The sequence below is a fragment of the Labeo rohita genome, chromosome 21 (assembly GCF_022985175.1).
Source record: "Labeo rohita strain BAU-BD-2019 chromosome 21, IGBB_LRoh.1.0, whole genome shotgun sequence".
In the NCBI taxonomy this organism is placed as follows: domain Eukaryota; kingdom Metazoa; phylum Chordata; class Actinopteri; order Cypriniformes; family Cyprinidae; genus Labeo; species Labeo rohita.
This window is the reverse complement of record NC_066889.1, coordinates 29,437,307-29,459,080: the sequence shown is the minus strand read 5'-3', so window position 1 is coordinate 29,459,080 and position 21,774 is coordinate 29,437,307. Positions and strand designations below refer to the sequence as shown.

General features: G+C 30.1%; 1 protein-coding gene across 5 annotated transcripts in view; it reads right to left on the bottom strand.

Annotated features, from left to right (window-relative positions):
* Nucleotides 1–21,774, bottom strand: part of LOC127152304 (WD repeat-containing protein 7) — a 123,031-nt gene that overhangs the window by 53,986 nt on the left and 47,271 nt on the right. For all 5 annotated transcript variants that reach the window (XM_051092885.1, XM_051092887.1, XM_051092888.1 and 2 more), the window contains 3 exons: nucleotides 21,036–21,154; nucleotides 18,674–18,797; nucleotides 6,952–7,065 (listed from right to left, as the gene is read on the bottom strand). In XM_051092885.1, coding sequence (XP_050948842.1) covers nucleotides 6,952–7,065; nucleotides 18,674–18,797; nucleotides 21,036–21,154 — 357 coding nt within the window. The remainder of the gene's footprint in view (nucleotides 1–6,951; nucleotides 7,066–18,673; nucleotides 18,798–21,035; nucleotides 21,155–21,774) is intronic.

Below are 21,774 nucleotides of genomic sequence, written 5' to 3'. Positions count from 1 at the left end.
TCACTGTTCATTTTACGAGGATCCAGAACAGCCTGAGGGCAAACGCTCCCTCACACGCTCATAAAGTCAATGGAGAACCTCCCGATGAACACACTGAACACAAATACACAGGCTAAATCTGTCATGAGGTGGTTTTAGCTGTAGCTGATCTACGGGCTGTTAAAAGAAAACAATCTAGGGCATTTGTTGGGGCCAAAGGTCAGAACATGAGCACAAATGTGAGAGAAAGAAATCTGAAAGATAAAAGCTAAAGTCCTGCATTCAGAAGAAGAGATGAGAATAGAATAAAAAAATAATAAAAAATAACAAAAAGCACATAAAAAATGAAGCTAATTTAAGATATTAAATTCTGTAAAAGTACATAAACGATACTGAACTAACACTGGGTGAGATAAGAGTCAAGAAAAGAGCTGAGAGGAGACGATTAACAAAGAGGTGAGAAGAGAGATGAAATATGTCAAGACAAGAGGAGAACTGAAGAGGTGAGAGAAGAAAAGAAGAAAAATCAAAACAGATGAGAATATACAATGTAAGTAGAGAGGAGACTAGATGAGACAAAGAGATGAGGTGAGAAGAGACGAGACAAGATGAGACATGAAGAGATGAAATGAGATGAGACAAGAAGAAATGTCAGAAGGAAAGAAGTAAACAGACAAATCAAAATATAACAGAAGAGAAAGGAAGAGAAGACAATATATGAGATTAGAAAATAAAAGATGATAAGAAATGAGACAAGATGAGACAGAGATGAGGTGACACATGAAGAGAAGAAAAGACGAGACAAGATGTGACATAAGATGGCAGAAGAAAAGGGAAGAAAAAAATCTAAATGAAAGAAGATAAGATACGATAAACTATGAGACAAGAAGAGATGAGACAAGATGAGACATGAACAGATGAGAGAAGAAGTGAAGAAATAAATCAAGAAAAGACGCTAAAAGATGAGATGACAGAAGAGAAGAGAAAGGAGAAGAGACGAGACAAGGAGAGATGTGGCATGAAATGGCAGAAGCTAGAAGTTAAGAAACAATTCAAAAATGGAAGAGAAGCTTTGAGATGAGAAGACATGAGACAAGATGAGAAAAAAGATGGGACGTGACATGAAGAAATGAGAGAAGTGAAGAAATGAGAAGATACGAGACAAGAAGCTAAAAGATGAGAAGAGATAAGACAACATGAAGAGATCACAGAAGAGAGAAGAAGAGACAAAGGAGATGAGACGAGACAAGGAGAGATGTGACGAAGAAATGGCAAAAGAAAAGTGAAGAGAAGATACAAGACGCTAAAAGATGAGAAGAGATGAGACATAAAGAGATGAAGGAAGAAGGGAGAAGAGAAGAGACAAGAAAAGAAGTCATGGGACAAGACGAAAAGAGATTAAATGAGACAAGATGAAACAATAAAAGATGAGACATAACGAGATGAGAGAAGTGAAAAAACAAAACGAGAAGACAAGACGAGAAACTAAAATATGAGAAGAGAAGAGATGAGATGAAAAGAGACGAAGAAATGACAGAAGAGAAGAGACAAAGGAGACGAGACGAGGAGAGATGTGACATGAAGAGATAGCAGAAGTGAAGAAACAAAATGGAAGAGAAGAGATGAGACATGGTGAGAAGATGAGACAAAAGATGAAATGAGACAAGACAACATGAGATCTGACATGAAGAGATGGCAGAAGAAAAGGTGTGAAGAAACAAATCAAAATGGAGAGGAAAATATAAAACAAGAAGTTACAAGACGAGAGAAGAAATGAGACGAGACAAGATGAGACGATAAAAGATGAGACAAGACAAGATATGACAAGGAGAAAAGTTAAGAAACAATTCAAGACAAGCTACAAGATGAGAAGAGAAGAGTCAAATCAAAATGGAAGAGAAGATACGAGGTGAGAAGCTACAAGATGAGAAAAGACGAGGTAAGGTGAGACAAGATGAGACGAGAAGACAAGAAGAGAAGAGACAAATCAAAACGGAAGAGAGAATACTAGGTAAGAAGCTACAAGATGAGACGAGACAACACGAAAAGAGAAGAGACTAGGCAAGAAGCTACAAGCTGAAAAAAGATGAGCTACGAGATGAGAAGAGGAGAGATGAGACGAGACAAGATAAGACAATAAAAGATGAGACAAGACAAGATATTACATTAAGAGATGAGAGAAAAAGTAAAGAAACAATTTAAGAGAAGATACGAGAAGCTAGATGAGAAGAGATGAGGAGATGAGAAGTGAAGAGAACAAGATGGGACGAGAAGAGACATGAAGAGATGGCAGAAGAAAAGAAGTGAAGAAACAAATCAAAATGGAAGAGAAAATATAAAATGAGAAGCTACGAGATGAGAAGGCAAGATGAGACAATAAAAGATGAGATGAGACAAGACGAGACTTCAAGAGATGGCAAATGAAAAGAAGTGAAGAAACCAATCAAAATGGAAGAAAAGAGACAAGACAAGAAGAGAAGAGATGAGACAAGATGAGACAAGATGAGATATGACATGACGAGATGAGAGAAAAAGTGAAGAAACTAATCAAGAGAAGATACGAGATGAAAAGCTACAAGATGAGAAGAGATGCAAGAACAGATGAAAGAAAGGAAGTGAAGAACCGAGCCAAGAGAAGAGCCTGACAGGTGTCATCACCCTTGACCTCTAACCTCTGAGAGGCTGCAGCGCTATTCTCATCTCCCTCCTGTCATTCTGTGTCTTGAGTGAACATTCGGAGCCGTTTTGAGACAGAGACTAAGCGCGGTGCGTCTGCGCTGTCACGTTTGTAAAATGATCATGTATTTGTAAAGAGGTTACGCAGCGCTAACGTGATTGTGCGTTTGCAGACTGATGATGCATTTGAGAGCTGAATTCTGCGCTGTCGTGGCTCCTCGCTGAGGAGTTTTCCATCTCTGTCATGATCAGGCGGACGACTCATCCGTCCTGGGAAATATTAGACGTCCAAACACACACACATACACACACACACACACACGCATGCACACGCGTAGCATACATTTAATGAAAAAACAAGCTTCCACAACACAAATGAAAACACACACGACTCTGCTCCTACTGGACTAGAAGAAGCTCCACCCACTTCCTGTAACCGTAATCAAACATCATGACATCCGAGGTGGGGGCGGATTGACACTGACCTTTGACCTCTCCAGCTCCTAATATGACAGGGAGCTGCTTTTGGGACTGACCGCATCTCCCACATACTCACATTTCTGGTTTACTACTAAAACTTGCATTACAAGACAGACATCGAGAGATGAAACAGAAGTGACAGAGGGACAACCAGCCACAAAAAAATTATTTTTGAATCATTATTTTCTAGTTTGTCCCATAAAGCTGCTTTGAAGCACTCCGTATTGTATAAAGTGCTTTATAAATAATGGTGACTTTACTTGCCTTGAATTCTATTAAAAAAGGGCTGAAAAATGTTACCAAAAAAATAAAAATGCACCACAAATTCAAGACAAGGGGTCAAAAAAATGTCCATGCACAATAAAATAAATCTATTATGACTTATGACTTTTAAAAGTGAAATTCTTGAAAAGTTCAGGTTTCATTTCACGTTTTTTTTTAAAGCATTAAGTTACACTAGTGTTATTTTAGAAGTTATATAGTATTACAGTTGTTATTAATATTTTGGATTAGCTTTAGTTTTTTTTTATTTTAGTTTAATTTTTGGTAATTTTGTTACATTATATTATATTATGAATTATTATATTACAAGTTCAATTTGTTTTTATTTCAGTTTTATTTTATTCAGCAGTTGTTTCAACTTACAAACTTGTTTCAGTCAGTTTGTAATTTATTGTGTAATATTTGCATCTTATTTTATTTCATGTTTATTTCAATTAACAAATATGTTTTTAATAGTTAATGTTAATGATAACCGTGTCAAACCGTAGCAACCGTGACAGCGGTTTGAACTAAAAACAGAAAAAGTTTTGACCATTTATTTATACAACAACTGGATTTTGGAAGGCTGAAAGTGCAAATGTTTGAAAATAATACGTGTATATGCTGGAACGTAATGTTTTTTTTTTGTTTGTTTTTTTTTCGCCATCTACTGGCCTGTTTTTTTGTCGTTTTTGCAAATCCATGTGAACGGGACCATTTTGACAACATTATTGTCTGTCGTCATCAAAAACAGATACATTACATTATAAGTTCAATTTGTTTTTATTACAGTTGTATTTTATTCAGCAGTTTTAGTGCGTCAACTTAGAAACTTGTTTATAGATGTTTATAATTTTTCATCTAATATTTGCATCTTATTTTATTTCTGCTTTATTTTAATTAACAAAAATGCTTTTTAATAATTTTTGTTAATGATAACAGTGTCAAACCATGTCAACTGTAACAAAACTTTAAACTAAAAATGGAAAACGTTTTACACGTTTTGGCCATTTATTTATACAACAGCTGACTTTTGGGAGGCTCAAAGTGCAAATGTTTGAAAATAATATATATATGTATATATGCTGGGACGTAGTGTTTTTTGTTTATTTTTTTACAAAGTGACATCGCCATCTACTGACCTGGCATGCATACTGCAGCGTTTTTTGCTGTTTTTGCAAATCCATGTAAATGGGGGCCATTTAATCAAAAATACATGTTTTTTAATAGTTAACGTCAATGAAAACCGTGTCAGCAACCGTAGCAACTGTAGCAACCGTGACAGAGCTTTAAATTAAAAACAGAAAACGTTTTATACGTTTTGGCCATTTATTTATACAACAACCGAATTTTGGGAGGCTGAAAGTATAATACATATATATGCTGGGACGTAGTTTTTTTTTTTTTTTTTTACAAAGTGCCATTGACTGTTTTGACAACATTGTCGTCTGTCGTCATTAAAAATGCAACGGAAAAACATATTAGTTTTTAGTACGCTGCTGTCGTGCGTGTCGTGTGTACCCTAAAATTGTGCAGACAAGATATAAGACTCATTTTGCAGTGTAAACAGCTTCAGTGATTATAAAGGGAGTTTTTCGCTAGGTATTCAGGAACATTCTTTGTACACAAAGCATTTACGCTTTCGATCGATCGGAGATTCATCAATACACACAACACACGAAACTGATGCACAGACACAAGAAAGACGTTTATGAAATCACCGTTCTCATGCACGTCTGTACTGTTTAACTGGTTAAGGAGGATTAACAGGATGATCACACTGATTATCTCTCTATCCAAACAACTTTCTATCCAGTGTAAAAACCTACAATAATGAGTCAGTTTGGGTCTGTATTTCCCAATGAATGAAACCTGTATCTGGAGCTTGAGTTTATCGTAGTGAATTGATGCAATATCCACATTTATTTGCAATGAATCATAAAAATAGTCTAAAAAAGCCATGCTATCTTGCACACACACACACACACACACACACACACACACACGAGTCTGTAAGGCAATCCCTGTTTGTAGCGCTACTGAAAGGCAGCGTACGTCTCTCTGTCTCCGCTGAAGTCCAGTCGGCTCTCTGCGTCCAGTCAATAACACAGACATGCTTGACGATTTATCATTTTCTACTCTCATTTTTCACTTATTGACATTGTTTTTCCATTTATTCTGCAGAATTGAATCAGACGAACCGTCCGAGTCGAGAGCTGTCCGTGTCACACACAATCTTACTAAAATCCTGCGTCTTTACAGAATAATAAAGACCAGTTTTGAGCATATTTTATGTATTTTAATCTAATATCTATCCTAATGTAGTTATCTAATAAACTTGGCATTGTATATTACGAATACGGTTGGCTCTTTGATGAATTGCTTTGGATAAAAGCGTCTGTTAAATACATAAATGTGTGCATGCATTATACATATGGTGTGTGTGTGTATTTATATATGTATATATATATATATATATATATATATATATATATATATAAAAATAACAACACCAGATATCTTGTTTTTATAATTTAATTTATGTTTTAGTTAACTACAATAATCCTGGTTCTACAGTTGAAAATTATTTTTTATTTTATTATATATTTACTTAAATGTTTTACTTTGAACTGCTAGTGATGTTTTATTTAATGTGTTAATAAATATTTATATTTCAAAAATTTGAAGTGAAAACATTATTAAATATAAAAATTGCCTTGTGTGCAATTTAAATGTTTGTATATGCATTACTAGTTCTAAACAGTGTTATTTTAGTATCATTAACTAACTAACTAAAATTAATATATTTTTTTATTTTATTTGGTTATTATTTAAATAATTTGGACTGTTTTATTTTTGTATTTTATTTAATTTTTGTATTGTTTTTGTTTTAGACATTTTCTAGTGTTTCTGACATTTTTTTTAAATGTTAAATGTTATTTTTTTTATTTTAGAACATCAAGTTAAAGCAAATGAGAATAAGAAACACTGCAAAGTTTAAGTTCTTTTATATTTTATGGCAATGCATTTATTTTACTTCAAGCAACATTTTTTGTTTTTGTTTTTATGGTTTTAATTTAAGTTTTATTTAACTATAATAATCCTGGTTCTAAAGTCAAAAAACCTGAACAGAGAAAAACTGACCGAAAAACTGTAGAAATATCAGTATAATCAAAATATGGCGTTATGTTGTTAACAGTCCTAAAACTTACATATGCACATATGCCAACAATATGTTGGTTAAATGTGCACCTGGACATTCTGACTTGATTAAAACTGATTTTCAGTTTGAGAAGATCTGGATTACAGCACCTTAAACTGGTCTAAAAATCACTACAGATGATGGACAGACAGAGACCTGATATGTTCAGTGTTCTGGGTTCAAGTAATGATGTTTGTAGGGTATCATGGGAGATTATTAGAGTCTGAAACCCTGTGTGAGTGTATGTATGTGTGTGTGTAAGACTTCCAATCTCTAGGCGACTGAAATGAAGCTAAGGAATTTCATACTGTGAGAAAAGCAGACAGACAGACAGAAGGCGTGTCCTTCCGTACCTGCAGTGATGTCATCATCCGTCACGTCCATCTCTTCCTCTGGAGCTTTGGTCTCGATGGGCGGAGCTTCTGCAGGGGGCGGAGCCGGCTGGGCCGTTTCGGGGGCGGTTCCGGCTGCAAACACACAAACCAATCACAGAGTGAAAATTCAGTTGTTGCCGCGGCGACAGAACGGCATTTTTCCTTGTCGTCTGTTTTCGGCAAACCTCGTTAAAAAGCTCATCAGGGTTTATTGGTGCTTTGCATTATCGAGGCTTTATTAAGCTTTAGCGCCTGATTACCACCATTTTCATTCCGCGCCTTCATTCGGCGCTTATCCTGGAATTACCAATTAAAATAAGCTTTTCATTAAAGAGGCTGCAAATGAATCAATGCTGCTTAAAGGTGAGAATGAGCTAATCTAGACGCCACGCTAATTAATGAGACCCCCAGACCCTCGCGAACCCTCGACGGAGAGAGAGAAACCCGTCTGAGCTTTAAACTGTCAGACTGATCAAGATCTGATTGACAGAAGAGACTCGCACAGAGAAAAACACACACGCAAGAGCAGAAAAACAAAGCCGCGCTGACAGGACAACAAAATTAGATTTAATTGCAGTTCTGTAACAAAAAAAATAATTTAGTACATTTTTAGTCACTATTTTTTTAATTAAATCATAAGTAAAATAAAAACAAAATTTGAAAAAAATACAATAAAAATAATAAATCAAATACATTCTCATTATTGTAATGGGAGAATATAATGAGAATCACCACTGACTCTCTTTCTTTTGGCTTTTTTAATGTGTAAAAATATCCATTTTTTGCAATATAATTTCAGTTTTAAAATCCATTTAATTCACTAAAACTATAATTAAAACTATTACAAATTGCTTTCAATAACTGAAATATGTCTGAAATAAAATAAAATGTACATTTTAGATGAAAGTTTAGACTGAAACTGAAATAATATAAGTTGAAGTACTAAAATTAATAAAACTAAAATAAAAATGCTAAATATAAAAATGAAAAAGCTAAAAAATCTTGTCAAAGTTGAAACACTAAAATAAAAAAAAAACTAAATAGGTAAGTTAAAAGTATAGTAGTATAGATTTTATTAATATTTTCCATTACTTTTAATTTTTTTATTATCTGTTTAATTAATTAAAAGTAAATATGTTGTGTTTTTGTATTTACTAATTTGTATTAGTTTTTTATTTATATTATTATTTATTTTATTTAGTAAATAGTTTATTTGTATTTAGTATTTATTGTTTTTATTATTTTAATTTGTGGATTTATTGTTTTGTATTATTTTATTTAGTTATAATAATAATAATAATAGATAAAATAAAATAAAATAAATTAAAAATTGTATTATTATTTATTAATTTTATTTTATTTATATATTTATATATATATTCATTCATTTTTATTATTTATATCATTTCTATATTATTTATAAATTTTATTTAATTTATTTAATAAAAAGTAGTTTAAAAAATAATAAATAAAATACATTCTCATTATTGTAATGTGATAAATCACCACTAACATTTTTTTTTCTTTTTCCTTTTTTATGGATAAGACTGACTTTTTAATGTGTAAATAAATCTGACAATTTCTGCAATATGATTTGACATTTGAAATTGTTACAGTTGAACATATTTGGAACACATTTGCAACATTTTTGCAACATTTGGTGTTCCAAATCACTCCAAGGTTCCAATTTCAAAGGTAGTAAATAAAAGCTGTCCCATCTGAATGAAAAATCAGTGAATTCATGACCTTCAGATTAATTCTAGGAAGTCACTACATCGTTTGATTTGTTAAGCGTGATAATGTGAGCCAGACGGTTCACGTGTGTTCGGTTCTGGCGGCTTGAGCTGTGATTGTGAGTTTTGTGTGTCTTCAGTGAGGCATATAAACACAAGACGACTTCACAGCGTGAGATCAACACACACACACAAACACAGAGAGCGGCTCATAATTCAGAGATGCTGGTGTCGGTTGGGCGAAATCGGCCTCCAGCAAGGTCAAACGGCCGTGTCAAGCATGACACACTGCTTCCAGCCGGCCTTGTTAACCCCATCCATCCTCCCTCTGCCTCCACCCTTTGTGTGTTCACAGGGGAACGCTTTAAAATTCAGCCCAGCTGCAGTCAGGAGCGTTTCTCAGCACGACCTGACTCTGATTTCATACACGCGCCACACACCCCACCACATTACCATCACGAGCGTGTCAACATTTTACGAACAAAAGGACACCAGAAACACAGTGGAGTCAGAGACAGGTTTCTCTCCTTCTCCGTGACAACAAATAATTCAAGCTTGTGCTGGAATTTTTTTCAGGTTCATCTTTTTTTTTCATATGATAAATTCAATTAGGTTTTTAAAACATAACAAATCACTAAATAAATAAATAAATAAATAAATGTGCTGTGTATTTTATGCTAATTAGAGTATTGTATTTGCTTGTATGTACTTAAATTACATACTAGAGAATGCAGAAATGCAAAAAAAAATAAATAAATAAATAAAAAAATAAAATAAAATAAAATAAAATAAAATAAAATAAAATAAAATAAAAATAAATCTTCCATGGAGCAAAAAATAATAATATTAATAATAATAAATCCTCACACCAGGGTTATTACTGTTAACATTTCATTAGCTGAAATAAATATTCACTGAAATAAAACAAATAAAAGCTTTTTTTATTTCAGCAATTTGCCAAGAGAACATTTCTCATCTTCAAGCTGAAATATTAAAATGATAATACAACAAAACTAAAAGTATATTTTTAATAATAATAAAAGTATAATAAAAAATAATATTTATTAATAATAATTATAAACTAAAAACTATATAAACATACTTAAAATTAAAGTAAATTAAAACCAAAATATCTTTCTCTGTGGCAAGAAATGTTTCAAGCTTGCGCTGGAAATTTTTCTTAAAAAGGTTCATTATTTATTTCATATGATAAAATAAATTAAATTAAAATTAAATAAGTCAATAAATTAAAATGTCAATAAATTAAAATGTAACAAAAAATAAACAAACAAATAAATAAATAAATAAAAATGCAAAAATAAAAAAGACAAAATATAAATTCAAATTAAAATGCAAAAATTAATTCAGAAATTAAAATGCAATAAAATACAATGCAATAAAATAAAATAATAATCCTTACACCAGGTTTATTACTGTTAACATTTTATTGGCTGAAATAAAATAAATATATAATATAAATAAAAAAAAAAACTTTTTTTATCTAAGCTATTTGCCAAGAGATCATTTTTCATCTTCAAGTTGAAGTACTAAAATTATAATATAATAAACTAACAAAGTATATTTTAATAATAATAAAAGAATAATAAAATAATTAAAGTATAATAATAAAATAGTAAAAACTATATAAACATACTTAAAATTAAATTAAAACCAAAATAAAAAATTAATAAAACAAAATGTTAAAAAATACAATTAAAAAGTAAAATAAAAATAAATGAACAAACAAAATAAAACCGGAAAATTAATAAAATATTCTATATACCTATTAAAAAAATAATACACAGAAAACAGAAAGTATAAGTAATTTAAAATATTTATAAAAACTATAATTTTATATCATCCTATCATACATATATTGTTCCACAATGAAAAGGAATGGTGACAAGATCTGTCAAGCTTCAAAAAATGCAATATATGCAATATAATCCAAACCTTATGAAGTCTTATTACAGTTTCATGTGAGGAATATCCTGCAATTTTAATCGCAGATCTCAAATCTCTTTTTGCACATACAGGATTCACACTTAATGCATCAAGACACATCAATCCAGATTCAACGCCAATAACACCAAGAGGCATTAGTTTATCATCTCGTAAATGATCATAATGCATAATGCATTAAGAATTACTGCATAAAGAATGAGCATAATGCAACGATGCATTAAGAATGTGAATGTTTTGTGTGTTTTTACAGTCTGAGGGAAGAGACTGAACTCTTCTGAAAGTAACTGACAGCTCGTCACGGATGCTGTCGATAGAGCTTAAGTTGTAAATAACCCCGAATATTCCTTGAAGATAAACGGCTGGTCTGGAGGGTTTTTAGCGTGAGCGTGTGTGTGTGTGTGGATGGCGTTCAGCCTCAGGGTGTGTGTGAGCGAGCTGTGTGGGATTATAGAGGCACATCCGCGGGCCGGAGCGCTCTCTCACGGAAGAACCGCCCGAGGCCTGGTTTAATCACCCGCTCATCCGTCCCTCCCACCGCTCATCACCCCAGGGGATGCTGGGAAGGGTAAATCCCAGCCCTCAACATCTAACAGGGGAGCCAAGCTTGAGGAGCGAAGGTGAGAGAGAGAGAGAGGAAGAGTGTGGAGGTGTGCCAGTGAACAAGCAATGGAAGAGAACAGCAGAAATAAACTACAATGAAAATAAAAATAAAAAAAATGAATAGTAAAATGTAAAAAAATCCAATTAAAATGAAATAAATTCATAAAAATAAATATTAAATAAATATAAAAAAAAGTCAAAATACAAAAATTTTAAGGGAAAAAAAAAGTAAAAAAGTAAAATACAAATAAATAAATAACCAATAGAAGAGAACATCACAAAAAAAAAGTAAAATTAAATACATTCAAAAACATTCAAGGAAAAATAAAACAGATATAAAGACAAAAAGTCAAAATATAAAAGAAATTTAAGGAAATAAATAAAGAAATAAAAGTAAAAATAAAATAAAGGAAGAGAGCAGCACAAACAAAACAAACGAAAAAGGAAATAAAGAGTAAAATAAAAAATAAAAATAAAATACAAAAAATAAAGTAAAATAAAAATGCTAAAATAAAAAGAAATAAAATAACAAAAAATAAAAATAGCTAAAATAAAATGTAAAATATGAAAGAAATACAAGAAAATACATTTACAAAGTAAAAGGAAAAAAAAAATATAAAAACATTTAAAAAGTATAAAACATACAATAAAATAAAATATTTAAAAAATACTAAAAAACTTAAAATAAAATGAAAATGAAACACAAAAAATAAAAGAGTAAAATAAAATGTTAAAGAAAGAAATACAAGAAAATACATTTAAAAATTAAAATAAAAAATAAAGAGTAAAATAAAAAAATTAAAATAAGTATAAGACACTAAAATAAAATATAAAAAATACAAAAGTGCATAAAACAAAAGTTACATAAAAAATCATATTTATTAAATTAATTATTGTAGTAATTATAGTATAGTACAGTATTAATTATAGTATTTTCCACAAAAAAAAAGAATTTTGAAAAAAAAAATTCCTAAATTTTCCCCCCAAAAAAGAATATTACCTGAAAAGGCATTTAACAATTTCACAAAATGTACAAAATGAAATAATTTACAAAATAATCTCCAAAAATATCTCCAAAACATCACCCCCAAAAAAAGTAAAAAAAAAAAAAAAAAAACACACCAAAAACTAAAACTAAAATAAATAAATGAATGATTTTACAAAATCAAATATTAATGGTGGTGTTGTCATTAAGTTTCAGAACAAGAACTCCTGAAAGTTACAAGTGATGCAGGGAGGATGAGAGAATGCAAAAAACGAGAAGAAAAGACAGCAGTCATTCATTCATTCATTCATTCAGATGATCAAAGAGACAACAGCTGCGCGAGTGTCAGTGTGTGTGTGTGTGTGTGTGTGTGTAAGTGAAGTTCATGGAGGTCTGCTTAATGAAGTGACGGGTGAATAGAGCCCAGAACAGAGGATCACACACACACACAGTCAAGCATAAAGTCCCCTCCGCAGCCTATTCTGATCAAGACTTTAGTTAACTAAAAAAAACTAAAAGCATAAAATTTAAAAAAAACAGTAAAAACTGTAAAAATGTGAAATATTATTACAATTTCAAATGATTGTTTTCTATGTGAATACCTGTTAAAATGTAATTTATTTCTATGTTCAAAGCTGAATTTTCAGTATCATTACTCCAGTCTTCAGTGTCACATGATCCTTCAGAAATCATTCTAATATGCTGATTTGCAGCTCAACAAACATTTATGATTATTATTAATGTTGAAAACAACTCATATTTGTGTGTAAACTGTGCTAAATATAACATTGAACCCAAGACAAAATGCCCAGAATGCACCTGTCTGGCTTTCATTGCGTGTGTGTGGTTTTTCTCGGAGCCTGTCGTTTATTCCGCATGTTTTTGTGAACAGGAAAAGGTCATTTATTCATTTCCAGAGCAGCTAATGCCCAGCATGCATCTGTGTTGTTTCTGTGAGAGCGAGAGCTGACCTTTAACTGGAACAGAGGCTCAGATACGCTTAAAAAACGCCATCGCTAAAACCCTTCAGTCTGACTGCAAATCAAAACTCAGACTCGTTTCAACGCTGCCGTTGATGCGACGCACATATCGAAACGCCTGATCCGTGTGTTTGTGTTTTATGATTCAGGAATATAAAGAGTAAAACATGCCACTGAAAGCTCAACTCATAGATTTCCAATGTGAAAGAGAAACTATCAACACATTTATAAGCTGGAGAATAAATAAACTTCAATGGAAACTAACAGCATGTGACAGAGTGAACTCAAAATTTAAATAAAAATATTACGAAAATCTCAATAATGTCTCCAAAAAAAATTTAAAAAAATTCTATAATTCCCCAAAACATTGTCAAAAAATCTTCTGATACATATATTTGTTCAAACCACATTGTAAAATAAAAAAAAAAAAAAAAAAAAAAAAAAAAAAAAAAATCACCAAAATATGTCTAAACATCACCAGAAGAAATCACATAAAAAAAAACACACACACAAAAAAAAAAACACACACAAAAATTTTTTTTTAAAATAAATAAATAAATAAAAAAAAGAAAAAAGCTTCTAAATAATATTAAAAAAAAAAATTACCTAAATATTTCCAAAAACTCTCTAAAAATGTTTCCAAAACATCACCAAAATATCTTCAAAATAATCTCCAAATAGAAGAAATCACATAAAAAACTAAAACACCAAAATATCTAAAAAAAAAAAACTTAAAAATGATATTCAAAAAAAAAAAAAAAAACATTACCAAAATATTTTCAAAAACTCAAAAAATCATCAAAACATCAGCAAAAAAAAATCACCTAAAAATAAATAATCACCAAAATATCTCCAAAAAATCTCCAAATAAAATCTGTAAAAAATAAAATAAAATAAAATAAAATAAAAATCTCCAAAAAACTTTAAAAAAAAAAACTAAAAAACTAAAAAAAAAAACAACAAAAAAACAAACAAAAAAAAACAACAACTCCAAAATATCTCCAAAACTAATCTCCTAACTAATCTCTAAAATATCTCCCAAATTTATTTCCCAACTATCACCAATTCTATCTCCAAAAGAAAAAAGAAAGCAAAAATCCAAAATATATCCGGAGATGTAAGACAAAATACCAGACATTCTGATTTAATTTGTTCAAAATATAATGTAAAATCTGTAAAAAAATAAAAAAATAAAAAAATAAATACATTAAAAGTACAAATTAATCTGCAGCAGAAAATTTCCATTTTCTGGTCTGCATGCAAAAAACCAAAGAAAAAAATATAATTAATGACTAGATTTCCCTTAAATGTAGTACATTGTCCCCATTTTATCATATGCAAAGTACAAAACCAACTTGTGACTAAATAATACAAAATTAAACTCGAAATTAATTTAAATAAATATAAAATTAGTTACAGTATTTATAGTATTCTCCCAAAAAAATGTTGCCTCCTGAAAAAAAAACGCATGATTTGAGGACTCAAGGACGAGTCTAATGCTCAGTGTTGTGATCTGAACAAACTATGAGCAGCAGTAACAGTGATGTCTGATCTATCAAAGCGCTCTAATTAAGGCCAATGAGCTGTATTGATCAGCGCTGATATAAAACACACGGCTGATTCTGAACATCTTATTGTAAAAGATCATCAAGGAAAGAACAAGGCTGAAATGCCAAAAGTCGTGGCGTTACACACTCGATAAATGCGTGTGTGTGTGTGACGGATCGCTTTCACTGACCCCTGCAGTCCTGTACCCTGCTGAGGTCACTGCTGCCACGGTAACATTACACTGACCAGCAACCGTCACCATGGCAACCGTTCCCAGGGGCCACTGCTCGCCTCCCATCAACGGTCCATAGAGACACACACACTTTCTGAAGATGCTGTAAATGACTTCAGATACACACACACACACACACACACATTGATGTTTCATATAGTGTAGGTGACACTGTGGCTCTGTTTGAAACTCTAATGAGCTGTCTACTACTTCCACAGTCTGCTCTCTCCTAAGGCCGCATCTTAACTAAAATCGCTGATTTGTAATACGTAGTTTACAATCAGGCTGCCAACCTGCCATCACAGGTTCCAAAAAATATCTGTTTTATATTGTAAAAACATTTTGCAATATTACTGTATTTTTTCTATATTTTTAATCAAATAAATGCAGCCTTGATGAGCATAAGAGACTTCTTTAAAGACTATTACAAGTCTTACTGACCCCAAACTTTTGAACGGTAGTGTATATATACACACACATGGAAAGAGAGAAATAAAAAAGATAATATATTGTTATACTTAAGTTATATTTCGTTTTTAATTTTATTACCATCTTCATGATGGTTTTGCTTATTTATTATGATTATTTGGTCATTTTTATTAAATGAATGAATGAATAAATAAATATATAAATATGTGTGTGTGTAGCTATATAATTATTTAATTTTAATACATTAAAACAGATAAATAAATTCTGTTATAATAAAATATTTATTTATTTATTTTATATCATAAAATAATTAAATTTTTTTAAATAATATTTTTAATATTTATAATATTATAAATAAATATTAAATATAGACAGAGATAATATATTGTTAATTTAGTTGTTACATATTGTTATACTTCGTTAATAGAAGTCTCTTCCGCTCACCAAGACTGCATTTATTTAGTCAAAAATACTGTAAAAATTGTGAAATATTTTTACAATTTAAAACCGCTGTTTTCTATGGAAATATATAGTAAATTGTAATGTATTCCAGTGATGAAACCTGAATTCTCAGCATCATTACTCCAGTCTTCAGTGTCACATGGTTCTTCAGAAATCATTCTAATATGCTGATTTGCTGCTCAAGAAACATGTTATGATTATTATCAGTGTTAAAAATAGTTGTGCTGCCCAATATTTATGTGAAAATCATGATTTATGTTATCTTTCAGGATTTTTTTGATTAAGTTCAAAAGAACAGCATTTATTTGAAACAGAAATCTTTTGTAACATTATAAATGTCTTTACTGTCACTTTTGATCAATATAATGCATCCTTTCTGAATACAAACATTAATTTCTTTCAGAAAAATAAATATATTGTTCTATTTATAATTCTATCTATCCATAAGGCCTATAAACCTTTAAACTTTCAGTTTTTTTTTACATTTTAATTTCAAATCTTTCAAAAATAACTTAAGTGTATCTTGACAAACATTGTTATTTCTAGAAACACTGACAAAATAAGTTTTTATAATTCTATAAAATAAATTACTATAAAATAAATCTATAATTTAGAGTCTTTCTCTTGTAGAAACACAGGCCGCATCCTGAACCAGATTTCTGTCCAATCAGACGCTCTCTAGAATGAGGTGGTTCCGCCCCTCAAACCTCCAGCCAATCACTAGCAAGCAACAGAGATAGTTCCAAACGTCCAGTTTCAATAAACAATACATGAAGACAGGGGAAAAACTCTTTCTTAAAAAGCAAAAAGCAGAAAAACAAAGAGCAGAAAGCACACCTGAGACTGAACTGATCTGCTCTTAGAGGATGAGAACAAACCCTGAATGTTTGAGGAACATCAATACAACACAAACACTCAAACAAGACCTGCGGGACGATCGAACTCGGGTTTGGAGCAAACAATCGAAGCGAGTGTGAAAACAGCCGCAGACATTTTACGGCCCGCGCGTGTGTTTTCACACTCCTCATCCGCTTTGATGAGCCGCGGGTCTGAGACGGCCGGGTTTATCAGGTTTGTGCTGGTAAACGTAACCGAATGTGTTTGAGATCAGAACAAGAAACATTTCCCCATCGCTGAGATCTCAAAGATTCATGATTCAGTCCAGAATCTCCTCTACAGCTCCCATGAGCAGCAGAGTTTGTGCTGCTTCATCTGGGATCGAACACATCGACATCCTTTAAAGATGCATCTGACTTCCTGTGTGTGCCAGGAAGTACAAAACACACGTTCACTTATAGATCTTAAGAACTTATAGATGTACTGGGATGCTTGCAAGTTGTCACAGAAATAAATAAAACGACAAACAAACCAATTTTTAAGTTTAAATACATATGTATATTTTTAATGTATATTTAAAAGTTATTATATATAAGTTAATATATATTTTCACATATTTTATAAATATTTATTATATATATTTTAAAGTTATATATTTTATATTTTTTTATACTTTATATTATATTTTATATATTACACATAGCTATATATATATATATATATATATATATATATATATATATATATATACACATATAGATATAGATATATATAGATATGTATAGATATATATATATAGATATATATAGATATATATATATATATATATATATATATATAAATAGATATACATATATACACACACATTTTATACTTGTATGTAAAACAATATTTTTTTTATTTGGGTGCGTATATATATTTAATTTAATATATGTGTTTTTACATAATTAAATAACAAATGTGTGTAGCTATTTAATTATTTAATTAATTAAAATGATTCAAATAGATAAATTATATATATATATATATATATATATATATATACATACACACACACACACATGTATATATATAAGTAATTTACATATATATATATATATATAAGTAATTTATTTATATTACATAAATTTGTTTGTTTTATATTATAAAAATTAATATTACAAATAAAGAGTGCGAGAGAGATATAAAAGAGAAAATATATGTTTCTCTGTCATGGTTTTTGCTTATTTGTATTTTGCTTTTTGTATTAAATAAAAAAATAAAAAATAATATAAATAAACTTGTGTTAAGATAAATAATAATAATAATAACCATATATGAGTGTGTGTGTTTGTGTGTGTATATATATATAATTTATTTATTTCAAATATATATAAATTTGTTTGCATTATATTATAAAGATTTATATTATATACTATAAATAAAGTGAGAGACAAGAGATAATGTATTGTTATACTTATTTAATAAAAGATACGTTTATCTTTTAATTTTTATTACCATCTCTGTCATGATTTTTGTATTTGTATTTTGCTTTTGGTATTAAATAAATAAATTAAAAAAATAAATACGTGTGTGAAAAAATAAATACTTTTAAAAAATAAAATTTAAAAAAATAAAAATAAAAAAATACTTGTAATTTTTCTGTGTATATTTTATATAATAAACAAAGAGAGAGATAAGAGAGATAATAAATTGTTATACTTAATTAATATATAATGTATATATATAATATACATATATACACACACACACACACACATACATATGTATATATATATATATATATATTTTATTATTTTTTTTTTTAACCATCTCATGATTTTGAATATGTGTATTGATTGTTTAAATACATACTGTGTGTAAAATAGTTTTTATTAGTTGACCACTTGACGTGGCAGGGGCGTTGTGTGTGTTATTTTACGAGACTTACGAGAGCTGACAGCGTCCACATACTGCGGCAGATACGGAGCCCACATGTCAATGGTGTCCTTCCTGCCCGACTGACCGATCCGCCGCAGCTCAGCCAACAGCAGCGCCTGGGCCGCCTCTCGAACCTGCAACACACACACACACGTGTCAGGTTTACACACTGATAGCGCAGCGCTCCTGCTGAACAGATTCTCTGCAGTCACGAGCAAACTCAAGCGACCGCTGAGATGAAGCCGCAAATAAAGCGCAAGGCTGAAAGCAGCCAGAGCAGCCATTGAGAGACGGAGCGCGTGTGCCTTTGTCCCGCGGGGTTAGCAGGTGCTCAAGCTGCCAGATACGAATGAAAGCCAATGCGAGAGAGACAGAGAGCGACCCTCGGAGAAAAAGGATTAAGGATGCTTAACAGAGCGTCTCTTTCTTTTCTTTCTCTGTCTGTCTTTCTTCATTTCTCTCTCAGTGTGGCGTACGACACCTCTGCGGTCACGCGCGTCAACCTCACACACGCATCGCTTGGTGCGGTAAGAAACACACTTCTCACAAAACAAAGGACTTCTGCTAAATTCCTAATATTAATGTTTTAATAACATTCATTTCATATTATAATCAAAAACAATTACGCAAAAATAATAACTAGAGGTGCACAATACTAGTGTTGTAAAACTACAAACTAGGGTTATTATAGTTAACCAGAACATAAAATCATTTTTGTTATTTAAAATAAACAACAAACTGGAATAAAACATAAAAGGAGAGATAAGAGAGATAAAAAATTGTTATATTTAATTAATATAAGCTATATTTATTTTTTTACTTATTTATTTTATTACCATCTCTGACGCAGTTTTTGCTTATTTGTATTTTGCTATTTGTATTAAATAAATAAATAAACACATATGTGTGTAGCTATTTAATTATTTAATTTATTAAAATAGATAAATAATATATATAATATAATAAAAATAAATCATATAAAAATAAATGATACATATAATAAATAATATATATTATATATAAATTTGTTTGTTTTATATTATAAAAATTAATATTATAAAGAAAGAGAGAGAGAGAAAAAAATTATGTTGTTATACTTAATATAAGTTTTATTTATTTTTTAATTTTATGACCATCTCTTGTTTATTTGTATTAAGTACATAAATAAATAAATGTGTGTGTGTGTGTGTGTAGATATATAAAATAAAAATAAAATATAAAAACCTTAAAATTATTTTCATATTTTACTGTAATATTATTCATATTAACAGTAATTCTAACAGTATATTATTTAACATTATATTTTTTATAATATTATAAAATAAGAATAATCATGACAATTGTATTTTTTACTTGTAATTTTACATTTAAAAATGTAAAAGCAAAATAAACCAACCATTAAACATTTTCATAACATGAAATGTTAAAAATTCCCATGCATTTTCAAAAATGTAACAATTGTCATCTGTAAGAAATTTTATATTTTAATGTTTCATGTCAAAATATTTTTACAAATTTTCTAAAATATTTTTAAAAAAATTTAAGAAGCAACATTAATATCAATACCTAATATTATATAATATATTATAATATATTATATAATATAATACAATATAATATAATATAATATAAAAACTAGTACTACTAGTAATTGTTTCACTCAATAGCTTTTAATTGAAATGAAAATGGAAAATAAATAGTAAAAACTAACTATAAATAAATAAAAAGAAACTATAAAAAAGAAAAGTTAAAAAACTTTACTTAAAACGTATAGCTTAATTAATTACCAGTAATTTTAGAGTGATTGTTTTACTCAATAGCTTTTAATTAAAACAAAAAACGAAAATATTTAGTTTATGTATTTTATTTATATTTTTATATTTAACTATAAAAATAAAAATAAAAATAAAAATATAAACCATAAAAAAGAAAGTAGTTAGAAAACAGTAGTTAAAAAGTGTAGCTTTTCTAATAATTTTCTTATAATTACTAGTAATTTCATAGTAATTGTTTCACTAAATAATTATGTTATGATATTTTATGTAGAATCAACCAGGTAAAAAAGAAAGAAACAGTTTAAAGACAGATTCATTTGAGCAGCTGTTTTGGCAAAATAGTACTTTAGTTTAATGTTGACTTTGTGATCCTCCATGTATTTGTGCAAGGTAAAAACACTTTTATACACACAAACACACATCAGTGTGTCAAATTATGTGATCAATCATTACTTTATGGAGAGTTTATGACCTACAAGCTGAAGTCATGACTAGACAAACTCTACCTATTTGAGTTATTGAGCACAAATAAATACTCAAAAAGGATTTATATAAAACAAAGACACATAATTATTGAAATATCAGTAAGTTGAATACCTCCAGGCAGCGATCCTGCCATCTGCGTGCCAACATCTCCAGCAGAGGAGGCCTGAACTTATCCAAACCCAGAAGATCAGGAAGCATCACACAGTGCATGGCGGCCAGCTGACTCCAACCTACACAAACACACAAAAACACAAGCACACAGAGTCAGAGAGACACAACATCACCTCCATTCACAACACCACTGCCGAATCACATCCGAACGGGAACCTGGAGAAACCAAACGGTTCACAAACATCAGAGAAACATCAGCAACGCTTCCCATTCATGAGGGGAAATGAGCAACATCCAACAGAGAATCACATATATCTGAAATATATGGAAGAGCTTTTGGAAAATAATGAGCTTGCAAATACCAGTAACACACATCAACACCTTCAGAGGAGTAAACGGATACAGCTTAAAAAAAAAAACTGACTGCATTTCTTGATGAAACAACAAACTTACCTGGAAGGATACATCAGAAATATCCAGTTTATACAAACACGTAACACACAATTCAAAATCTAGACTAGATCTCTAAAATTGGAAAGCAGGGCAAAGCAGAAACACTGTTTCTGAAGTATTAACATAAAAATATCTAATATAATATATTTTAAGTATAATATAACATAATATGATATAATATAATATGTAAAGCTTGTGGAAAATGTTTTCAGTTTTCAATTACAATTCCATTAATGCATTTAAAAAAAAGTAACAATTTTCATCTGTAAGAAATTTTATATTTAAA